This window comes from Dendroctonus ponderosae, unplaced genomic scaffold (genome assembly GCF_020466585.1).
Source record: "Dendroctonus ponderosae isolate FM_Combo_2020 unplaced genomic scaffold, Dpon_F_20191213v2 Dpon_F_20191213_2, whole genome shotgun sequence".
NCBI classification, from domain to species: Eukaryota; Metazoa; Arthropoda; class Insecta; order Coleoptera; family Curculionidae; genus Dendroctonus; species Dendroctonus ponderosae.
The window spans coordinates 5285335-5309784 of record NW_026018165.1 but is presented as its reverse complement, the minus strand read 5'-3'; the positions used below and the strand labels follow the sequence as shown (position 1 = coordinate 5309784).

General features: G+C 32.8%; 3 protein-coding genes across 7 annotated transcripts in view; 1 reads left to right on the top strand and 2 right to left on the bottom strand.

Moving 5' to 3' along the window:
* Nucleotides 1-13730, top strand: part of LOC109538366 — a 63672-nt gene extending 49942 nt beyond the window's left edge. For both annotated transcript variants that reach the window (XM_019905583.2, XM_019905584.2), the window contains 6 exons: nucleotides 8834-9043; nucleotides 9473-9578; nucleotides 10039-10305; nucleotides 10365-10526; nucleotides 11233-11365; nucleotides 11467-13730. In XM_019905583.2, the coding sequence (XP_019761142.2) occupies nucleotides 8834-9043; nucleotides 9473-9578; nucleotides 10039-10305; nucleotides 10365-10526; nucleotides 11233-11365; nucleotides 11467-12704 (2116 nt within the window). In that variant the 3' untranslated portion in view covers nucleotides 12705-13730. The remainder of the gene's footprint in view (nucleotides 1-8833; nucleotides 9044-9472; nucleotides 9579-10038; nucleotides 10306-10364; nucleotides 10527-11232; nucleotides 11366-11466) is intronic.
* LOC109538368 lies at nucleotides 5502-6830 on the bottom strand. The gene has a single exon (XM_019905585.2). The coding sequence runs from the start codon at nucleotides 6688-6690 to the stop codon at nucleotides 5620-5622; it is 1071 nt and encodes a 356-aa protein (XP_019761144.1). The 5' UTR covers nucleotides 6691-6830; the 3' UTR covers nucleotides 5502-5619.
* Nucleotides 13731-14734: 1004 nt separating the features above from the next.
* Nucleotides 14735-24450, bottom strand: part of LOC109538374 (potassium voltage-gated channel protein Shaw) — a 96529-nt gene continuing 86813 nt past the window's right edge. For 2 of the 4 annotated variants that reach the window (XM_048663629.1, XM_019905591.2), the window contains one exon: nucleotides 14735-17548. In XM_048663629.1, coding sequence (XP_048519586.1) covers nucleotides 17373-17548 — 176 coding nt within the window. In that variant the 3' untranslated portion in view covers nucleotides 14735-17372. Of the gene's footprint in view, nucleotides 17549-21909; nucleotides 21995-24450 lie in introns of all 4 variants that reach the window. The other 2 variants (XM_048663630.1, XM_048663632.1) reach the window with 2 other exon arrangements.

The window sequence follows — 24450 nt, the reverse complement described above, 5'->3', positions numbered from 1 at the left end:
GCCCGAAAAGATAATGGGCTAATTCGGTCCTTCTTTACATCGTAGCTTAATAAGCAAGTACAATTTAGAATGCGCTTTTTTATTCGTCCGCATGTTTATTCATAGTGGCCTTTTTGACACAATTAATTAGAGAAAATTGGGGGCGGTATTTATAACGTAAAATCTTGGGGAATTACTGACAAGGAGCATGGTTGATTTTTTTAAATACGCATTCACGCATATAAACGCGAATTTGGTTCAAAGGTAATATAGCTTTCGCTATATTATAAATACACTGTATTTTTTGTTTCTCATGAAACATTGATTAAAGTTACATATAAGCGTAATTTAATCAATCCGTATTAAACATGAAACAAAGTGAGTTGAGCTCTTAACTATGAACTAAAAAGTTCAGAAGTACATTTAACGAGTGCCCTAATGGTAAAAAAGAACAAACCCATTTATCCGGTTTCTAGAACATTTGCTCAGTCTGAGCTTTCACTTGTTCGATGGGTGCATGTTTCACTGAAAATACTATAAAAAGATCTATAGGGATATTTAAAATATTTAACATAATCTTCAACCTGTCTTTTTAGTAGCGGTACTTTCCTCCCATGTATTATTCTTAATTACGGAAATCTCGGCGAATTAGTAAACAAAATGAATTAAACTTGCAAATGAGTTGACTTAAACGAATTAACTAAATTAAAAGTTTATATAAAGCTTACAAATGTGCCAGGTTACACTATCTGGAATCTGCAATTACCATAACATTTCCATTACTTAAGATTCTGCTATAAAATTTCAATTTTATTGGAAGTGCTTTGATGTCATTATTTAAAAGTGCGACATTTAGGTTATCCTCGTATATTAATTCCATAAATATGGTAGGTAATGAATGTGGAAAAGAAATGGAAAATATGTCAGCAAAAGTTATGCAACAGGGGTTTTAGCGTTGGGCGATTATCCCGACTGATTTATAATTATACGGGTAGGCAGCCAATTGTTTTTTTGGGGTAGAGCTTATGTAAATCTATTGAGTGCTAATTGCATTTATAAATCTGATGTCTAGAGAAAAGACTGAAAACCATACTCAGTCGCACGTATAAAACTATTGGCGAATTGCAATAGACTTGATAGAATTTATTCTTGGTTTGCTGTTCACCATTTTGAATTCAAGCTCTCTACTTTTTTCCTTTCATCCGAGCATATAAATTTAATCAGATTAAAATTTGAAAGTTATTGATAACTTGCTCTAAAGTTAGCCTATCGCAAAAAATCGCAAAAAGTATACATATATATACAGGGTGTCCCGTAAGCTCATTATCAAAAGGGTACTGCGATATTCTTCGGACCAAAAGAAGACGATCTGACCTAACTTTTATTAACAAAAAATGTCTGGCTCCTCTGCTATTGATGGTCATAGTTCTTCTACAAAAATGCCTTTTTCGAAATATCGAGAGAATGGTAGGATGTATTTTAGTGAAACTCGCTGTGAATTTGTTCTTTTATGTAAGACTCATATTTTCATGAAACAATGGAGATCTTTTGGACAAGTGGTGAATTCTTGTCTTGTGAGTGTCGTGGTAGAAAAACTAGGAAAACTAGGGGGATGAAATCAACTCAGTTTTTTTACGTTGATGCACTAATCATTTATTCACAATTTTGTGCTCCTTGTAAAAAAATGTGTTTTCTAGTCACTTAGCAATGCTAGACATTTACTGCAAATATGCGCCGCGTAAACGCGTACGCATTCACGCAAATTGTCTTCGCAAAACTCTAATACTTTGACCATGTCGGCCACTTCTTCATTAGAAAAGGTCACTCAAAACGAATTTGTGAGATTGATTGAGAATTATTTTATGCCTTGTATCACGATAGTTGCAGTTAATGTCTAACATTGTTCAGTGTTAAGGAAACAGAAATATTTTTTTTCACAAAAACTGTGAATGCTACAAGATTTTACAAAGAGCACAAAATTGTGAATAATTTATTAGTGCATCAACCTAAAAAAAGTGAGTTGATTTCATCCTCCAACGAAAAAGTTCTGTTAGTTTTTGTACCACGACACTCAAGAATTCACCACTTGTCCAAAACGGCTGAACTCGATTGTTTCATCAAAATATGAGTCTTACCTAAGAACAAATTTACAGCGAGCTTCACTAAAATACATCGTACCATGTACCATTCTCCCGATTTTTAAAAAAAGATACATTTTTTGAAGAACTTTGACCATCAATAGTAGAGGAGCCAGACATTTTTTGATAATAAAAGTTAGGTCAGATCGCCTTCTTTTGGTCCAAAGAATATCGCAGTACCCTTTTGATCATGAGCTTACGGGACACCCTGTATGTATATGTTTTAAGTATCATCCGCTGTTACTTAACTTTCTCACCAAGAAAATTGATTAACATCGGATGTTGCTTATTGCATCCCTTTCCTGTAAAAAAACCAGCTGCAGCAGCCCACAAGATTTTCTTATAATCGTTTTAAGTCAACAATTTTTTCACGTATCAATCGAAAACTTATTCTTCACTTGTCATCATAAACATGGCCATCAAACAGCCACACAAGTAGAACTTACTTTCGTGAAGTTATTCGCAACTTTAAACGTGCCGTCTGTTCGCCAGGAGAAATTTTACGTGACTTAAGAAGTCCCGATAGGAATAACTTCAGGTTCTTGCCTTATTTTCCGTCAGGTTCTTGCCTTATAGGCGTCCAATTTCGATCTGTTTTGATTCGCTGAAACAAAACTAGCGGTTCACAAGCAAAATTAATCTGAACCAAAGAGCGTCTATAATAACTCGTAGGAATACGGACGGATAGCGATAATAGTCGTTACTACATTTTTATTATGGGAGCATAATTGAAAAGTAGTTAACTTTTCGTGAAGTGAAATGGAATAAGATCAAGTACGTAAGCGAATTGTAAAACAACATACATTTTCCGCATTTTTTAAAATAATTTGCAACTATTCTAATCAATTTAAAATGAGCCACTAAAAATCCATGAGAAACAGAAAAAAGGGGCCACTTCTTAGCTGCCGAAATTAAAAAATTTGAATTGCCTGCATAATAAAAGTTGTGCACTTTTTTAATTGGCTAAAGGAAAATGATGTCTGCATTTTGATGACGATTAAATTTGCTCAGCGTTGCTTAAAACCAAGGATAATTTTTTCAAGCTTTGACAAAAATCTGCAAGAGTAACAAGACTCATAAAACGGGCATTTCAAATGTTTTTTTTGCAGTTAGTTACCGAATTTTAACTCAAAAGAGGAACGCTTAATATCTTTCTTGCAGTTTAAAATTTCAAAAATCGGAGACCCGTAAATTCTATTTGTAAGGGGGACAATTCAAATGATTATTTTTAGTCCCCTTGTTTCAACCCCCTAGGACGGGTAGTGGTAACCCTTAGAATCTTAATTGGGAAGGGGGGGTCAAGTGGCACATCGTTTTAAACGTAGTTCTTTCTACATTCTCTTTACATTGTTACTATTTAGTTGTTTTTTGTTCAGAGGTTTTCGAATAATCGCGTTTAAAAATTACAGAAATAATTAAACTTGCCTGCATTGAGACTTTGGTTTTAGATTAGTGTATAAACAAAAATTATGTCATTGGGTCTCCTTATAGTACAAATGATTAGATTCACTCAAGATTCGGCTACACCGTTAAAATTGTTGAATAACAGGAAAAATATCTAGTTTAAATAATTGATTTTGGATTTATTGATTATTTTACTTCGATAAAAATCACTTTTCATTTACGGAAGAGAAATTGCTAGAATAAAACCCATGGTATCTACTTACGCACTGTCTTATAAGTTGTTCAAAATGTTGTCTATTTTCCTGTAAACAGTAATACAGTCTATTTTCGAACCCTCCCTAACATTGATAAGATATTCCCGGATAGATCGATTGGCAGAAGAGGACCAATTGAATGGCCTCCAAGATCACCGGATTGAACACCCTTCTTTCTTTGCTGCTAAAACACAACCTGCTGATATGGATAATCTTAAAAGTCGAATTGTACCAGAATGCCGGTAAATTCCTGGTGTTCAAAACAGCCCGTTCAAAAACAGACCTTATTATTGTTTACAGCAAACCGGAAAACATTTTGAGCAATTTAATAATATCGTGCTGAAGTAGATGGCACAGGTTTTATTGTAAAAAATTGTTTTCCACAAGTGAAAAGTTATTTTTGTTGATGTAAAATGATCAATAAATAAGATCAAAATCAAAAATAAGAAATCAATGTTTGAACTAGATCTTCTTCCTGTTATTCAACGAATTTAACAGTATAACCTATTCTTGTAAGAACTATTGCAAGACAGGTATTAGGGTTGGGATATCAAATTGACACCCTGTATATTGTTGTCATATACATATTAAATATACAAAAAATTCTGAATTTATCATCTTAAAAAACTTCTGATCTTTATTGTGCTTGCCAGAATGTGCCTTTCAACTTTTGCAACATCTTGCAGTTAGGGTTACAAGTTTATATGTACAGGGTTGAACATATAAGAAAAACAACTATCTGTTTTAATGTCAAAATATAAGGAGCAAAGTTGTTTTTAATATTTTCATGCAACTGAGAAAACTGTGAGCTAAAATAGTATACTATTAAAATAATTTTGGAACCCCATAAGAAACTCTGTCGATTTTTAAGTTAGTATTTAGTGTGAGCGAATAGAGACGCTATTGTACCATATCAACGTGCATTTCAGCGTTAACAATTATGAGTGATAATTTTGCAGAAGAAAATCAATAGTATTTTGGTATTTTTAGTCGACCGCAGAAATCAAATTTGCTGTGCTGAATCCTGCGAGTCGAGAAAACCCTTTTATTTTTCTTATACAAATATATTTGTATTATAATGATTTCTTTCAAGACTGATCAATCAAACCTTGAATCATTCATCATTGGATTCATGCGGAATTTGATGTTTAGAGTATGTACGATGTATCGAAAATGTATGTCATGAAACAAAATATAAAATGCATAAATGTTCTTTAGCTAACTGAAGCTATACAGAACGTCTCATACATAAATGTAAATTACTTGAGTTTTCTCCCGTAATACTGATACGATCTGTAGACCCTACGACTTCGGCAAAGTCTGACAAACCTGATTTGCAATATGATTTTTGAATCAAATTAACATTTATAAATGCAATACTTATAGGCAATGAATAAACCCGCATTGTATTTTGTCAAATTGAAATTAGGCAAGAAGGATAATTTAACACTTGGGAGCCTCAATCTTAAACGTCCCAAAACAATGTCAACCATTAATAATTTATTGTCACAACTGAACTTTGCACGCGAACAGAAGGTCGATGTCCGGAAAATTGAAGATTTCGGGTGGGCCTGCAATGTTTATTGCACACTACACCTAAATCACCATAAATTTTGCCCACTTTTTCTTTGAAACCGTTTTCCTGCGGAGTACAAACCCAGTTTCACGACAACCATCAAGTACCTGTTTCTCAGTATATAACGTAGAATAAATAAAACAATTCAAGTTTAGTAAAGCAATATAAAATTATAGACACGTTGTACAAGGACGTATACGGTATGAAAAAAATGCAGGCATATAGAAAATGTAGATAAGGCGCGAAAATTTTGATAAATGTGTGCATCCTAACACGAAGCTCTGGGGCAACAGCAAGGCATGCAACAGGCGGCGGAACCTGGACACTGAGGCGGATTTGGATCACATGGAGGCTCTGGACAATCAATGCAATCTGGATCATCATCTGCACATTCAACATAGCAACCTGGTGGCTGGTAGCTCATTTTGTTGACTGTGTTGTCTTCCATTCGGAGTTTAGGTGGCTGATACTGCGGTCTTTGTGCCCATGGCATATCCATGGGTTCCATTGGTTCCCACGGTTGGTACGACATTTTGTTTACAGTTTTATCGCTCATTCTACCTGTGGGCCTCTCTATAGCATTAGTCGGAAGAAATGGTGTGACTTTTGCTCTGTTCAAATCAACTGGCATATACGACATTCTGTTTACTGTTTTATCGCTTAGAGGACAATCGGATGTGTATAAATTCGTGAAGGGAAGGATAGCTTCAGGTTTCACAAAAGGTTTTGGAACGTAGTCGTGCTTATTTGTCGTGATGTCTTGCATGGGACCTTCACCAATAAGCTTATGCTCGCATGGATAAATGGGGCATGTGGGGTTAATCTTCACGGGCTTGTATGACATTTTATTAATTGTGTCGTCAGATATTTTTCCCTCACCAACACATAAGTTATTCTCCGGAACTATTTGCTTGGGTTTCGCACCTTCAACCGGAATATAACTCTTTCTATATATTGTGTCATCGGCCATTTTCATTTCCGGAGGTAAGTACTTCCTCTCGGGCGCAAAACTCTTTGGTCTTGCCGGTTGAATGTATCTGCACTTCTTCTTGGGCTTTGGAGGAGGCTGAGGAGGGCAAGGCACGCTAACGGGAACACACACATTGCAGCACAATGGATTGTCTTTGCCTTTATCCGGTCGGGCTTGGGCATTTGGGTCGCATGGATTTATCACGTATTTTGGTAAACCATCAGCGACTACGGGTAAGGTACATGGCGGCGGACACGGACAAGCTGGAGGTGGGCACGGAGGACAGGGACACGGAGGGCAACTCATTTTGGACCGCGGTGAAGGTCTGCCAACTTTGGGCAGTTGCCCACATGGTTTACAAGCTGCCATTTGCTGACTGGCCAATAAAAGTTAAAGAGGCTAAAAGTAATTTAGAGGTGCCTAATGTTCTTACAAAAAATGGGCCTGTTTTTGACTAGGCTGAAATATAAATGTCTGACAGTGACAAGTTGAAAAATTATGGTACTTTGTTTCAGGTACGTTGTTTCTAAGCCAAACCCAAAATATGAAAATGAATCATTTTAGTTTACCTTCGGAAATAAATTGTCCAAAAATGTATGCTTTTCTCATAGTAGTCATGAGGATAACACTCACATTCTATTGAAGTTTCGGGATCAAAATATAGCACGTATTTAACTTAAGTACTAATTAAATTTCATACGTTTTTAAGCTGGTCAAAATTTTAATCTGAGATATCGGACATTATCGAATAATCTAATTGAGAATGGTAAAAGGCTAAACCAACTTATCTCCACAAATTTTAGCAGCAACTAGAATTTGTTAATTATAGTTGGTTTTTCCAACACCATAACAGGGTGTGAGCACATACATATAAGTTATTTGGTTTAAATCAGTTCAAGTATCGTCAATCAGGCATTGCTTTAGTGGCAATTATAATGTCATTTCAAGAGGCTCGTTCAAAGGAACACAACACATGCGGGAATAGTTCAATATTGTCTTTTATCCGTTACTGTTTTACCACTGAACAATTACAAGTCATTCCTTCAGTATATATTGTTTCGATACATCAATAAGTAGGCCTTTACCATATCATATGCTTTCTGAAATATGTACTGTGTTAAATATTTTAATTTATTGATAGCAGTGCAGGAATAGTTAGCTGACAGAAAATCCATGGACTCGGAGTATCGTATATAAAATCGTAGTTTGTATATTATAATAAACTTATATAGAACTTTCTAAATTTCCTTTTTTATTAAGCACTGAAATTTACTTTTCCGAATTATACGCTCCATCAAAACGTTTCTGACCATCATTCATCTATGTTCAACTGTTTTCGATATATAGAGGTTTTTGAAAGTCTTTTTAGGAAAAACACATAATCACATCGTTAGATGTGTCTTAAATCTACTTGGTTTATCCGCATGTGCATAACCATGGGTTTTTGTTAAGTGAGGGAGCTTTTAGTATGCTTTACAGAATTGATCGTCACGCTTATCAGCTAATTTCAGAAATTGACGAAATATGAAGTGTTTTTCTGGCAGATCGTTTTTTATTGTTATTATACGCATTCATTTATAACTCGTCGATATACAGCACATGGTCATTTTGCATCAAAAGAAGAGGATCTGACCTAACTTTTATTATCAAAAAATGTCTGGCTGCTCTGCTATTGATGGTCAAAGTTCTTCAGAAAAATTTTCTGTTTTGAAATATCGGGAGAATGAAACGTATGAAAAAAATTAGAATCTTGAGCGCAATTGCTCTCGCGATCTCGCGTGCTTTCGCATCATGTGACTTATTTCTTAAGCGTGACCTAATATCAATTGTGTGTTCTATCCGACAGCAGTGAATGACCAATAAGAATTCCAAGAAATACTTCCTGTGTGCTAGTTATTTTGACTACGTATTTTAGTTTTTTTACTAGTTTTCGATATTTATTACAACTTGCGAGCTTAAATAGAATTACATATATAAATTTCCAAACGGTCGACTTATCGGATTTTTCATTAGTATAATTTCATATCTTTTTTATTTCGACTCGTAATATTTTATCGTAATCTGGGAACAGGACTAAACTGTATGAATATATAGTTTCAAAAATGTTTGTGCTCTAAATGTCCATATTCTCAAATGAAACTAACAGCTATTTTTCAAATTGGCAGCAAAAACGCATGTAAAGGGCAGTGAAAAAATGCAACTAATGCATATTTAAAAATCGTCGGGTTATCATAGATTTTTTTAATGTGCACAATCCTAGAAAATAATTCATTTTGCATTCACATTTCATGGCTCCAATTCGACCTTCAGGCTTACATGCTCTGCCTGGGCAATCTTATTTATCAAATTCACTTTCCAGGATTAAGGCGAAATAATAATAGGGCGTATTTTAAAAATATGTAATAATGGTTTCACATTTCTGAAAATTTTTCTTGTTAATTACCCTAAACACACTTTCAAGTTAATTCATTCTCTAAGAGAATCTGGTAATTTTCATTGATTTTTTTTTCAGTTTTGTACAAGAATTTGCCTCCGATCCATTGGATGGGGTGTCGTTATTACTGGATCTTCTCAGAGCCATTCAGCTTAGCCAATCTAATACAGTAATTCATGGTCCTCCAGGTTCTTCAGGAACCACTGGAAAGTTACCACCTTCTTTGCAGCGAAGAGCTCTTCTGGACGAACTTTCCTGTCTGCAATGTTTACTCAACTGCTGTATTAGGTAAGTTATTATTCGATTTAAACACGACTTCTTGTAAACGAACTAACTTGTGTTAATTCCCAATCGAATACAAATTGTTGCCTGATAAATTTAATCTGAAAATGTGGGATATTAATTCAAAGGCTAAGGCAGTGACTTAATGTATTTTAGCAACTTACCTACTAATATTCAATTAATGGTTTTAATCACTTTCAACATGTACTAACGCTTTTCGTGACTTTTTGCAATAAATAGGTTAACAGATATAGTAGAAATATGTATATTTTCGTATTATATTTATAAATTTTTAGCCGCTCGCGTCCCTTTGAGTTATAGCGGAATACATGAAATAAAGTAATTTTATATCTAAATTACTTTTCCCCATAGATTTTTACTTCTCATATAATGGGATAGTGAAATGTTTAAACTCTTTATCTGTATGTTTCTTAGGTATACGGAGTCTCTCAGGAAGTTGATCTCATCGTCAGCCGGTTTGTTTACCGTTGCTGTCTGTATAATGAGCAACGTAAACAAGTCTCGGATAATAGCTTTGCAGGTGAGTAGTTGTAATGATTTAGTCGAAGATAGACTTTTTGTGATATTCTCATCAGTTTTTATCTTTTACAGGTTTCATTATTAACTGTCTTCAAAATGCATCTTTTACCAAATTAAAAACTTTTTCGCTTAAAAGTTTATCGAAATAGATTGTTTGTAAATTATAAATTAATTATGGAATATATTTACTTTATTTTATGTAATTTGGTCTGGCTGATTAGATTGCTACATTTAACTTCTTTTTTGTATTTTGCTTCATCAAATTTCTAAATAATTTCAAGCCCGCATTAACTTGGCTGCGTTTCAGTGTTTCGTAGCAAAAAAAGCTAATATATTTTAGTCTAAATAACGGCAGCACAGGTAACAAATCTGAAAAATATTTTAATTTTTAGTATAACTGTGACTGTTTAAATCGCTTATACATGCCGATTAACTTTTTAAAGGCCCAGTCTGTTTTTCAGCTTCTAGCCAAGGCGTGCGATCCATCCATTGGAGGACATTCTTCGGTTTCCGAAGCAATTTCCACATTAAGACTCCGATTTGGTGAGCCAGTCCGATTTAGATTTCTGGTGGGCATGATGATGTCCACTGGTGGACAAAAAGAATTACTTTCCGCAGGATTGAGGTTTCTTAATAAATTCATGGACACAGCTGGATCTTCTCAAAAACGCTTATACATTCAAGCCGAGTTGGATCAAGCTGGGCTTGATATTAGCGTAATAAAAAAGGCATGTGCTTTATTAATTTTTTTTTCGTAAAAAATTAGAATATTGATTGCGGTTTTCAGAATATTAGCAATTCCGCTGGATTTGAAAATTTGCTGGACGAAATCCAGTATTGGGAAAAGAAAAACATTAATATCGAAAACCTAACATATGTCCTGAGTAACTTCAAGAAAGAAAACGCTGCACTTCGAGAGAAAGTTGGATTACTTGAAAGAAAGATGCAGGTAAGAATCTGCCATTAGCTTGTATGAAGAATATTTTCAAAACGGACCAGCCTTTAGATAATATAAAGCTCATTAACAAATTAATTAAGCCAATGTTAAAGCTAAAGTTGTTTCATCAACAATCATCGAAAGAAAACCGATATTTAAATAATTTTGACAATTCCTTTTGCTTGCAAGAAATGGTTCAACATTTAATTCCATAATGGCAATAAAGTTGGTTGTCACTGTTTCAGTGGAAAATATGGAAGATTGCTGAAATCGACAAAAAATGGTAGATAGTAATCGCATCCTGTTCATCTAGATCATCAATTTTTTATTGGAATACATAAATGAACTGCGAAAATAAATGTTGTTAATGAGGAATTCAGCAGAGCTCCTTTTATTGCTTAAAAACATTGGGTTCTTCATTCGTAAGCAAACCTTTGGCCAAATAAATAAAAATGTTTAGTGGCAAAGACGGGTTTCTTTTCTACTAGTGTATATAATACTTTTCAGCATCTCTGCGCTTTTTATGGGATTTTATCAATTTGACGTTGTGATAAATATATAGAAAAGAGAAAAAAAATTAAAATCCTTTAAATCTCCAGTAGAGCTTTTATCAGACATCGTTTGATTGGCAAAGTTCTGATATTTTTGACTGTAGAAAAAGTGTTTCCAACAACGCTTGTTCGTCATAAAACATTTTATACAATTTTAATCATTTCAGTCACTGCAAGACGAAAAGGGAGCGCTAACCTGTGTAGAACGAACCTTGAAAGAACGATGCAACGAACTTAAATCAGAAATAAGATCCCTAAAATCCAGTAGGTCTTCAAAAGGATCGTACACCAAAAAGCGAAGTATGTAAAACTTTATCCAATTAATGTTTAAGAACACGTATGTTGTGCAAGAAATTATTTTACATGTACGTTTGAATTAATTTTTTCCATGCTGTTTTCAGATGATTCAACACCGAATGAAGACGAAGGAATTTCCTCTTCTGAAAGAAGTTTGACTCCCGAAGAAGAATTGCAAAGAGGCTCCTTGTTTGAAACCTACGGCTCTCCAACTAACCAACTTTCCAAGCCCGTCGCGGAGCTTACAGATATCGATGATGAAACGACTATTGACGAAGTAATTGCCGAGTTGAGAAACATTATTAACGACGCTGAATCTGAAGACATAGCCAAAAAAGAGCAGAGGAAACTTGAAAATGAAAAAAGACGCTTGGAGGAAGCTCAAGTGGCCAGCAAGCTTAAGATCCACATTGATGCTGATGACTACGCTATTAACAGTGATAATGAAATAATTCCTGCCGAGCTACATCCTCTGCCACCACGACGAGCAAAAAGCCTAGTTCATCTATTCGTGCCGTCCGAGGACTACTACTATTGCCCGAAAGAGCTTTTCTTCGAAAATGAAACGCCCTATACAAGCACGGAGGGCTCCGATTCATTGCTAAGCGCGTCAAAATGTGGCGATCAGAGAGTTTCAACTCCTGAAACACTGGCGATGGGTTCAAGCCTTTGCAAGAAAATGTCGGATGTTAAATCACGATCATCGGACAAAAGAACCAAAAGGCATGTAACGTCTAGAAGCGGTAGCATTAAAAGGTCAGAGTCGTTTCGGCAACTGAACAAACCATTTGAGAACGGGATTGTCGGCTCGTGTTATTATTCAACTACAGTTAATGTTTGCCAGAAACAAATGAATCTTGAAACGTATGACAGTCGAGTTAGTAATCATGCTAAGAGCAAAAGTTTAGACAGAATAGATAACGGACTAGATTCCATGGTGGATATAGTTGTTACGAACCAAAGTTTTGATTTTAATGGGCACGGAAAGCCTAAGAGTGATTCAGCCAGGAACACATCACTGGTCAAAAGCGTTTCAAATGTGTATATTAAAAACAACATGCGCCCGAAATTTGGCTCATATTGTGAAGAGAAATCGATCATGTTTCTCCCATCACCCAGTAATGCTTTAGTGGACACGTCTTGCTATTTCCCCAGAATCCAAGAAAAGAAAACAATTAATCCGGGCTTCCTCATAAAAAGAGGCCATGGAAATGCGGGAATGTATTCTGGACAACTGCAAGGGGAAGGCAAAAGTGGCAGTTTTAGAAATAAGGAATTTTTAACTCATAGTAATGGATCTTTGGGCGGGAAGCTAACCGACTTGCCATCAGGTTTATACTAATGCTGATTTATTTGAAAAGCTGAAGTGATAAGACAAATATACGTATATTAAAAGGTTTAACCGCAACGAATTTTTCTAGATCTTTTACCAGTAGTTCAATGTAAAATTTTATGTACCTAATGAACAACGCATATTGTGCAATATCTCATAATAATTTATATTAGTTATGGACGTTTAAATTAATATTAGGAACTTAGACGTAAGCGTAGTAATATAGCTCGATGTCCTATTTTCAACTAACTTTATTTTTCCAGATTGAAATAAAACTTAGTTTCTCTTTAGATAAATATAGATTTGCTGGTTTTGTTTCTGTTTGTTACACTTTCCTTTTGCATTGATATAAATGTTAAAAGCAACTTCGATATAACTATTAAGGTTACATTCAATATACCGAATTAACAACATTTCAGGCAAGTAGTTGAAAGTAGTTAGGCACACTTTTAAATGCCATTCGACTGTTTGCTAAATTGTAATATTATTTTCCTGTCACTACCGGCAAAGTTAACCTGTTTGTTTTTCACTGCCACGCGCCCCGCAAACCGTTATTTGATTATTTTAAGTCGAAAATGTTTGGTACTTGTGCTTCGTGGCAACATGAAAATGAAGTGAAGTAACTTCAAATCTTGGCAGATTAAAAATTTGCTGAGCACGTCAGGACCAGTTGCATTAAAATCAACCGTGCAAATATTCGCGACGAAATTGCTGTTTTAGTACGTGTTTTAACTCGTTTGTGAGCGTGTGAATAAATTGTGTCCAGGACAATGGGGCAAGAAATTCTTCGAACAGTCGTTTTAGGAAGGAAGAGAAGGTTGCTTTCCTCCATTAGAGGAATGAACAAGTCAGTTTTTCTGAATGAATCTTGTGTCGATTGAATATTCCGTTTTATTCTTCATTTTGCTGCTGAGTGTTCGTAAACAATTCAGAATGCACTAAAATTTTAGAAAAAACGGTTTGCCTTTCCATGTCGCTTCTTTCCGTTTTTCCTGAGTGAATTCTAGACAACAATACAATGGTAAAAATTGAAAATGTGAAAGTATTTTAATAATCGTAAAGCCAGAAATATAAAACCACCAATTACCCAAATCCCTGTATAAATAAAAATAAAACGAAAGCTGTAATCCTATGATTTGTACAATAACGTATATACGTAAAACTGCCTTTTATTAAACTTTTATTACTATTAATCACAATGGTCACTCATAGAAAAGTTATCAATAAATCCCCCTTAAATAAAAATACATTCCTACCAACTAAATTTTTTTAAGTTAACATCATTTATAGATAAGTTCGATATTGTTGAGGCGGATTGATTTTTTACAAACTTCTTTTTTGGTATTTCGCCTCAAAAATTTTTGATTTTAAAAAAGGCAGAATTTCCTCACGTCTTTTATTACAAATTGATAAATAGTGCTTCTATTTCGCAATAAGAACGAATTATTTATCAAAAAGTAATCAAGAACTATCACCTAGAGGGTATCCTGCACTTAGGCTCAAGCTGTAAGAGAAAATTCCAATTAGTAGAGAAATTAATTTGAAAAATTACCTTTAAGGTATTTTCTCTTACAGCTTAAGCCTAAGTGTGTCGCAGGATACCCTCTAGGTGATAGTTCTTGACTACGTTTTGATAAATAATTCGTTCTTATTGCGAAATAGGAGCACTATTTATCAATCTGTAATAAAAGACGTGAGGGAAATCTGTCTTTTTTAAAGACAAAAATTTTTGAGGCGCAACATCATTTATGTTATTAATTATGGTTTTATTGCTCGCTTTTGCAACAGAATTTCAAAAATAAAATTGTGTGATTAAAATCCTAAATCCAATAGTCAAATATTTAAAAACATTTTTGTATCATCCAATGTGGCTTAGAAAATTTTAAATGTTGTATGTTTGAATTCCTTTAACAACTTCTTTAAAATCATTCCTAATTATCATCTGAGATACTCACAATACCACTTAAAAAGTCATCATCGTTTCAATTTCACTTTTTATAGGAACAAGGGTCTTTTCTCGGATATGATACAATAGCCAGTAAGATATGAAAATTCTGTTTATTTAATAGAACTGTATTAATACAACTGTATACTAAGTAGATGAGGAAGAATTTAACAATGCTGGTGCAAACTTACCAATTTACAAAACAAATTATCATTAAACCTAATTTTTTATAACATTAACAATCAGAAAATATCATTAAATCAGTAACAACTAGAACAATATTAAGTTAAGAAAAGTTGGTCTAAATTTGTCTTAACACTATAGTAGGATCAAAAAATGTATTTTACAGTTATTTCGTAGAAGCAAAATATTTCCTGTATGGATCTTACGTGTGTGATGACTCAAGCTTTGTATTGTACAACTTATTGTTACCTATGTATAATAAAGAAGATATGTAGCTACATATTTTTATAGTACATTCAGCTTTGAAGTGGGCCGCTTTAGATACAAAATTTTCCCATATTATATCGGTGTTTAGATATTGTTGTGATACTCCTATTGTTTCAGCAAATTATTGAAAACAACAACATTTTAAGTGGTCTAAAAAGTTGGAACGTCCCTTGATAAGGCTTTTAGCAGGAAACTTCCAAAAAAATTGAATGACTATTAAAGTATAATCACGTGTTGAAAACCTAAGCAATTTGAACAAGAATAAAATTTATCAACAACATTTTTCTTTTAAAATTTGTGCATATAATGAATTTAATTATTCTAAAATGTAATCGTTCAATAAATTTGATCTTAGAAGATAAAAGTTTCTTGAAAACTTTCACACTTTAAATATCACATAGAATGTATGTAATTTAATTACAGTTACCAGTTGGTCCAACCTCATATTTGTGTATATACTTATCTAAATATTCAGTGTTTTTCTTGTACGGCTGGTCAGATTTTTGCCTAAAATCACATTATTGTGTCCACTTTATTTGGAATGCTTTCTGCAAATAGGCTTCAATAATTTGATTTTTCTGAATGCAGTGTTTAGAAATTTAGAATTTTTCGTGCGTACACATTTGATTTTCTTAATGTTTTTATATAGCACCGTAGCTCAATAAAGGACTTTTTTTGAAGTACTCAATAATATTTGAGTTTAGAATAAAATCACAAGAAAGTAATTTCAGGCTTTTAAGTAGTAAGAAAATTACGTTGAACAACTGAACTAACAACGATTTCAAATCATACAATCTCAGAATGTTTTCAGTGGGTTGTGTTAAGATTAAATCATAGTTGATATGAAAAATTTTTTTGAGCCCAGATATAAGATTTTAGTTGGATTTACATTATATTAAATTTGTAGGGCAAATTTTTATTAATGCAAACAGAATTAACCCTTATAATACGCAAGTGTAAGAAATAGTATAACTGGAGATATATTACAACAGATTTATATCTACTGAGCGAATCTTATTTCATGTCTATCTAAGTTCATTAATTTTCTAGATGCATTAAAGTAAAATATAGTATATTACAATGGTATAAGCATATTTTACAAACAAATGTCCAAACAGTGGCAACAATATACACTATTTATAATGCACCCAAGTTCTATAAACTAGGAATATTTTGCAAACAACCGCATTCATTTAGAAATGTCCTTACAACCCTGTGTTAACAGTCTAATAAATCCTCATTGAAGGGGTAATTGAACTGCTGACTTTCTGTTTTTCGATACATCGTGGCTCAACCCATATAGTAGTATTTTGCCAAGAATAGTTTGAATTCAGTCAGTGGTAGTGTTTCACTTAAAAATCAAGTAGTATGTAAACATGCAAGTTATTTTATTAGTATTATTTATGAAATTTCGTTTTTCAATTACAGTAAGTTATTTTTTGGTCCGATGCTGAGCTGATAGAAATTAGCTAATTTAACATGTTTTGTTTCACTTAATTCGGATGAAATATTTGATAACCGAATGTCCAGCAGGAAACAATTACTTTCTTCTATTCTGTTATTCGAATATTAGCTAAATTAATAAAAATGTTTAATCATTACTAACTGAAAATGCGGCAAATGTTTATTTATTAGAATTACTTGTTTGTACTTGAAGTATTAAAAATACTACAACTTTATTGCTGCGGCTTCAAGTATAAATACGTTGGCAAAAAATAGAAATATTTTTTTTCTGAACATCGCCAAGGTCCGCGTCACGCTATCAAAACTAATTATTATAATTTTAATTTTTGCTAACTCGCGAGTATTTTTATAGTGTGTAAAACTTTCAAACTTTTATTAATTTAACAAGTATTGGAATAACAGAAAAAAGGAAATTAATTATTTTCTGATGGACATTCGGCAGGTAACAGCAACCGCCGTTTTATTATTTTATAGACAAAATATTTCGTACGAAATAATTGCGTTGTATCCAGATTTATACAGACATTAATTATGTCTGCTGTTGAATAATTGGCTTGTTGGGTGCCTAGGATTCAATATGATTTTCCTCGTGGGTACTTTATGTGTAAAGGTGGACTTTATTTAATGCTTCAGGTATCGTTGCCTTGTAATATGAACGTTCAAATATCCTTTTTGTCTTAGATAATTAATTTCGTATCCTTTATTAGCTATTTATCTAAAATAAAATTTCAAACTCTTCGGGTGTGTTTGTTTTGATACGTAATGAAGCCATCAAAGACAGGATTACAATACGAAGTTCAATAAGTTCGGACATATTTTTAAGAGTTCACCATTGTGGTGTGACACTTTCCTGATTCCTGAGAGAGAATTACTTTGGTGTCTGGATGTGTGATAGTAGTTTTCAAGTCACACTGGGGTCTCGCCATTAAAAATGCTGGATTTGATTCGAGACCAACGCCGTTTGGATTGAGGGAGGCCGTTACCCCTATCAGTCCTATAAAACAAAGTAAATTTAACAATTTCTAAACATCATTCAAATACAGTACTTTTGTACTGCTACTGTAATTCAGTAGCTAAACATGTTTAAACAAAATTAACTGAAAATCCAGAATACAATTTTCAAGATCAATTTTGGATATTAATGTTGTGTATAAGGTGCATCGGCAACACTATTCTGCTTCTTTAATAGGATCTGTGATGCTTTCCATCTGTGGTGCATGTCCCGGAGATGTTTTCGCCAATATTGACGATATTAAAAAATAATTGAAATAATTGACGCAAGATGCGTGCATAACTATTGATTGGTTTCTTTTACTAAATCGCAATTTAATTTCCTTTGTTCTTTCATGCGAGCTGAAATAATTTGTTAACTTTTTTCCAGTTTTGGAAACTGGACTGGAACTTAATAACAATGGGTGCAACGCGAAAACATTTTTGATGTTACCAGAATCCGATGTTCATATCTCAATAGTATTTAACTTCAAAGCAGTTTAGACTGAAGCTTTCAGATGCAAATCGTTTCTTTATGCAACGTATGGTTACATTTTCATCTCAATAGTAATTGCCTTTTAACATTTTTTCAATCGTTTCTATATTCTTTTTAAAAGTTAACCTGCTTTGTGATATTATAATTACAACGTACAGTGTATATTTTTATCATTATTACGCCGCAGATAATGATACTGGATAAATTTGAAAACTAGTTAAGAAAACATAAACGTTGTTATATATTAGAATTATCCACTACATATTTTTCCATTTCTCCCAAGAATCTTTACACTTGAAGTGGTTGGGTTTCTGTGGTTTTTCCCGATATGTACGTTGGTTAGTCGCCCCCCGAAGAAAATTCCCAAAGTGAATCACACTTTCTAATAATATGAGCAACTTTGGACCTTAATGATAAAATTATCGGCAAATCTAAACGTTTTTTAAATTTGTTTTGAATTTGTTCCGTTTGCATAATTGCAGACTAATAGCAGAACGTTTTATTCCAAATTCAGCAACAAAAATTTCATTACCTGAAATTCCATACCAAGTAGTTTTTGAAAGTTATAAATGTGAACACACCGATAAAAGTGAGAACTGATTTTACTGTCACACATAGCGCGTATTTGCAAATAAAATTTAACTATTAAAAATGAAATGGTTAATAGTGAACTGCATTTTTGCATAACTCAAATTTAAACACATTTTTCATAAACAATTTTTTTCATCAAACACATTTAAATTTTTGTTAAGTTTAATGGCGGACCTGAGGTGTTCGTGAACCCTGTATATCTAAGTTCCTATGAAACATGATTTTCCAAAAGGATTGTTTGCGTAAATGGCATTTACCCTTAAATTCAACGTATTTATGCCTTTCAGAAATATTCGGAATCCAAGTTAATCGTAAACTACAGTAGTAGAACAATCGGGTTTAATACCACCCTTTCCCATAGTCGAATTCATTTAATCTTACATTATAATACATACATATTTACCAGAAATTCCATTTATTCAATTACTCTAGAATAAATGACGCAGTAATGCCGAAAGGGCAAAGAAAATATTCTCCTAATAAATTTCTGTTTTTGCAGCACAGTGAACGATTTGTTTTAATTTTAAAGATGGATCACCCCTCGTCAATCCCTAACATCTCTTTTAATAACTGAACGGCAAATGGAAACGAACAATAAACGGGAAATGTGTATTAAACGTTCTTTTTAGAAATTTAGAGAGAATATTTTTTGCTTCAGATATAAATTTGAGGGTGAATAGCTTTTCACGAGTTGTTCTCACAATTTGCCACGAATCATGGATTTGATTAGCGATTGAGCATTTTCAAAAAGTTACAAAAACGTTCGTTTATGTACGTTTCAATTATGTGCTTCCGTTACTTTCAAGTTATATAATGGGTATTTTCCGTTACTTTCAAGTAATATAATATAATTGATTAATATTAATTAGGAGACTATACATTTTACATGTTTCGACTGGATATGTAAAACGGCATTTGCTGTGCGCTGAAGGTTTTTTTTCATTATTTAAATATCTGTTTATGTCAACTGATGCAATTTTCAATTTATAAATGCCCTAACGTATTTGGAGCAATTGGTTTTAGCCGTAAATCAAACCCAATAACTCCTCATAAATATTCATCAGCCTTTGTTTGTTCGGAGGCTCTGTAGGCTCAGGTATATTAAAACTAGGATAAATTAGTAAGCAAATTACTTAAATTTTACGAATTTTCTTTGCTCTGAAACTCGTAGTGTTGACGAGTCTGAAGCTCTTAGGCGCGCAACAATTAAATACGATTGAAAATTTTAAAGCAGTGCCCGAAAATTCAAAGGTTCAATTAGCTAACATTCTGTAAAAAAGCAACATTGATTCACAAATATCAAATTAATGGACGAGAAATGAAATCGGAAATTTAGCTACAAAATGCGAATGCAAATTAGAGCTTTTGTGTGAAAAATATCATTAAAGCAATTACAAAATGTGTGTTTTACTAATATTTGTTAATCATGATCAGATTTTCTATATTTTTAACTGCCAGCTAAAATTTTGTATTTAATAATTTAATATTTTATATTTGGTGACAGCTAACAAATATGACATCCAGCAAATATAAAATCATCAAATACGAATGTTGGTTCTGTTCACTTAAAACAATTATACAGGGTATTCCGTAAATATGTTACAATATTTTAACAGCGTGCTGTTCTAGTCATTTTAGAGGGGGATTTTCCTGAGAATTTTTTCAATTTGAGGTTTCATTGTTGAGATATTTGACTTCCAAAATGGCGGAAAATATTAGTTTTTGCTGTGTTTCTTTAAAACGGTTAAACATATAAACTTCAATTTTGGTATACATTATAATCTAATTGAGTGCCATTCTATGGTACTGTTTTGTGGTTCAGTTTACTTTTATGCAGGGTAGAAATGTGGAACCCCTACTTTTATTTTCTTCAGAACTTTTTTCTGTGCATATAGACTTTTATCCGCATATTTTTTGTAAATACTACAAATTATTTGCCTACTTTTTTATCTCTTATTGTTTTTTCCTAAGACCACTAGTTTGCCCGCAAAAAAATAAAATCGTTTTCTTTGCGTTCTCAAAATGTGTAAGCAATTAAGTTTGTTTTTAAAATCTAATAACGTTTTCATATGACAATTTTGCTACACATTATTAGTTAATTACTATCAACCTAAATTATTTTTCGAAAATGTGTATTTCGGTACCAATTACAATTATTAAGTTTTAATAAATTTAACTAAACTTACTTAACTTGAAAACTGTCAGCAGCCGCTGTAAAATTTTTGACAATGAATACTAAACGATATTTAACTGGCATAGACACAGCCTCCTTTGTTTATTGCACTTTTTGTATTCAAAAGTTAATAAATAAAAATCCCTTAGTTACGTACTTACACATTTTGAAAAAACTATGGCAAATAAAACTATTTTATTTTTTTGTGCTGAAAATAGTGGTCTTAGGAAAAACCGATAAGGGATAAAAAACTAGGTAAATAATTTGTAGTAACTAAAAAAATCATGCTGATAAAAGTTTAAGTGCATACAAAAAAGTTCTGATCAAAACAAAAGTAGGGGTTCCATATTTCTACTCTGTATAAAAGTAAACAGAACCACAAAACACTACCATAGAATGGCACTCAATTAGATTATCAAGTATACCAAAATTGGTTACACAAAAAAGTTTACACGTTTAACCGTTTTAAAGAAACACAACAAAAACTAATATTTTTCGCCATTTTGAAAATCCAATATCTCAACAATGAACCCTTAAATTTAAAAAATTCTCAGAAAAACCGCTTTCTGAAATGACTTGAAGAACACGCTGTTAAAATATCTTAACATATTTACGGAACACCCTGTATAATTAAAAATCCTAATCTGAAAGGCTAGAAATACTTTCACAGCTTCCACATGCAGATTTAAGTTCTGCATCTACTTATTGCACACTCTGTAGGAAAACGGTGCATGCTTCAAAATCATTTTCCTCAAAACTTTGAATTCATGTGATCAAACACTCGGACAGCAAACACATACATACATGCATTATGAAAATACGGATAGGTTCTAATGCAAACCACTAAGTTAGAAGTTAGTTTTGCAGAAAAATAATTTATTGTTCAGATAGACGCATGCAACACGCAACCCCTGAAGTCACCATTGGGAACTAGAATAGTCAAAGAAAGAAGAAATATCTAGTCTAATAGTCGAGAGTGTTCATAGAGAATAGATAGGGTCGGAAAAGATCTCATGCATTTTGAGGACAGATAGAAGGCACTCATTGTCACTAATCTATTAGGGCACACCAACAAAAGGAGAGCGTTAAAAATTCTTAGATATACCCCTCGTATTATTCAACCGCAGTTTTCATCTGAGGATTTGAGGGTGTGCCATTCGAACGCAGGTTCGATTGTCTGCGTTCATCACCTGAAAAAATGTTAAATATCGTAAAGTATAGGGCATTTTTAAACAATATCAAATCAAATGTTTTTTGCCCAAAAGGCGATAATCCTTAATAGTTATGAGGTACTAAAACGGTCAGTTTTATTCCCTAAACATTGAAATGTTTCTTCCGAAATAATTTTGAAATTATTATAAATGCATAAATGTAGTTAATATTATTCACTCGTTAAGGTAGTGGGTACAATGCGAACGTGAATTATGCGGTCTAGTTATTGAAAGGTAAACTTATTTTGCTCGGTTTTTCGGGATCCCCAAAGGTGCGATTTGTATGCCTTATAATTTATCGTCTAACAACTATAACGGCGCCTAAAGCATTTAGAAACCGATCTTTCAGAAACCGTTGAGAATTCGGCGATTGAAAGGAAGATTTATCCTCGGACGGTTATCCTGTAAATATTTCCAAATGCGAGAAAACCAATCATGAGATAACTTCCAATTGAAAAATTTAAAATATGTATATATTTTGAATATTTATGTTTTTGAACTATCCACGAAATTTCCGATTAATGAGAATATATAATATCGTCGATAGCGTATAAAATATTTATTTTAAAGAAGATAAATTAAAAGTTTACTGCTTCTAAGTGGAAATCGAAATATAGTATTCAATTAAAATCAATTAGATATTTATATCATAATGAAAAAATGCTGACAATATTCAATTCGAATCAGATTTACTGAAAATCAGAATAAATACTCCATAAACAGCAAAAAATTACTTCATAAAGTTGGAAAATTTCGAAACAGATTTATTAAGATCAATTGCAAGGGTGTTAAATAATAGCAAAATTAATAAAATAGAAAATTATTGCGATCGTCATATCTAAATGATCGGCTACTAATCAACAATACAAYCATTTGAAAAATAATTAATGTTTCAAGTTAAAATATTAATTACATCGGAGCAAAATGGGGATTTTACTCGAATATATTTTCGTGAATTAATAGCCTCTATCTTTATGGAGATAGRGCATATAACTTTCAATTATCGGATTATAGAATGGAGCGAAATTAACTGAGATTATGGMMTTACGGCATATTTATGAACACTTATTTGGGTAGCAAAAAAATCGTTGAAAGATTAGGTATTTTCAATAAGTCCATACTATACTTTTGTGTTCATTGTAATCTAAAAGGATAATACTTTTTATAGTAAAAATAATCGTTAACAATTTCTAATACGTTTAACAAACAGTAAGTTTGTTAAAAAYAAAGTGAACTGCGATTTCAAAGTTCAGAACAATTTCAGACTGGATAGACTGAAAATTTATTGAATGAAACTCATCAGATCTTTACCATAAAACCCGACATGCAATTGGTCAAGTAACGTTTAGCCCATACTGCCATTATTCCAACTTCTAGGCTGTTCAAAACTTAAATTACGAAATCAAATTAAAAAAAACTGCTATTTTTTGCTGATATTTTTAGAATATAACGGATCGCCCTGGATCCAAATAACTAAAAACATTGATGTGTGTCTAGGAAGGTCACTAAAAAACCTCTCTTGCAGTTTCCATTTCACTTTAAGAACATTTGTTTTGCCGAACGCGTGTATATCATTTTTAAATTTCTTTCATAACGACACGTTTTTAAAAAGGATATGAATAAGTAAATAATGTTCGATTGTGTTGAAGTTTCAGTGAAAGTAAATTGCCAATTTTATTGAAATTTTACGAAATCATGTGTTAGATATCTAACACAGTAGATAGATATCTGAAACCTTTTGCCCACTGTGAAATTAACAAAAAAGTGATGATTCCAAACAATTACGAGAATGTTATATACAAATTAAGTTATAAAATTGAACGTAAAAGAAATCAATTAAAGAAACCCATTACCCGACAAAATAGCCCACAGTTAATAAAATAATAGGCATGGTCAAGTTGATAAATATCGGATAAAAATTTATGTTGAAACATGAAAATTAGGCTAATAAATTTTGTTAGAAGTAAGAAGCCTCATGACGTCAACAGCACAGCATCATAAGTCGAATGACTTCCCTCCTGTATTGCTCTAAAAAAATTGTCTAAGCCACGAAAACAAGAATTTTAATATAAAATAGAACTATTTGGCACATAAATCAAGGAATATTTTATCATTCCTTTGATGTGTCTGCTGATTGACCATCAAGAATTTTTTTGAGTCTTTTACAGGGTGGTCCTCAACTAATGTCGAAAAATTCACTATCATATTGTTTAGGCCAAAATATTGCGTTTCAGGCACATTTGCCTTATCCAAAAGTTAATAGACTTCGAGATGCAGAGTGTCAAAGTGTAAGTACAAATTTTGTTTTTTTGAATAGACTTTTAACCAGTTTTACTAGTAGCACAAAATTCACATTCTACGATATGTTTTAAACAAAACATGCGTACTTGTTCGAAGTCGATATCTCAGACCGTTTTCGAGATATTACAACAACA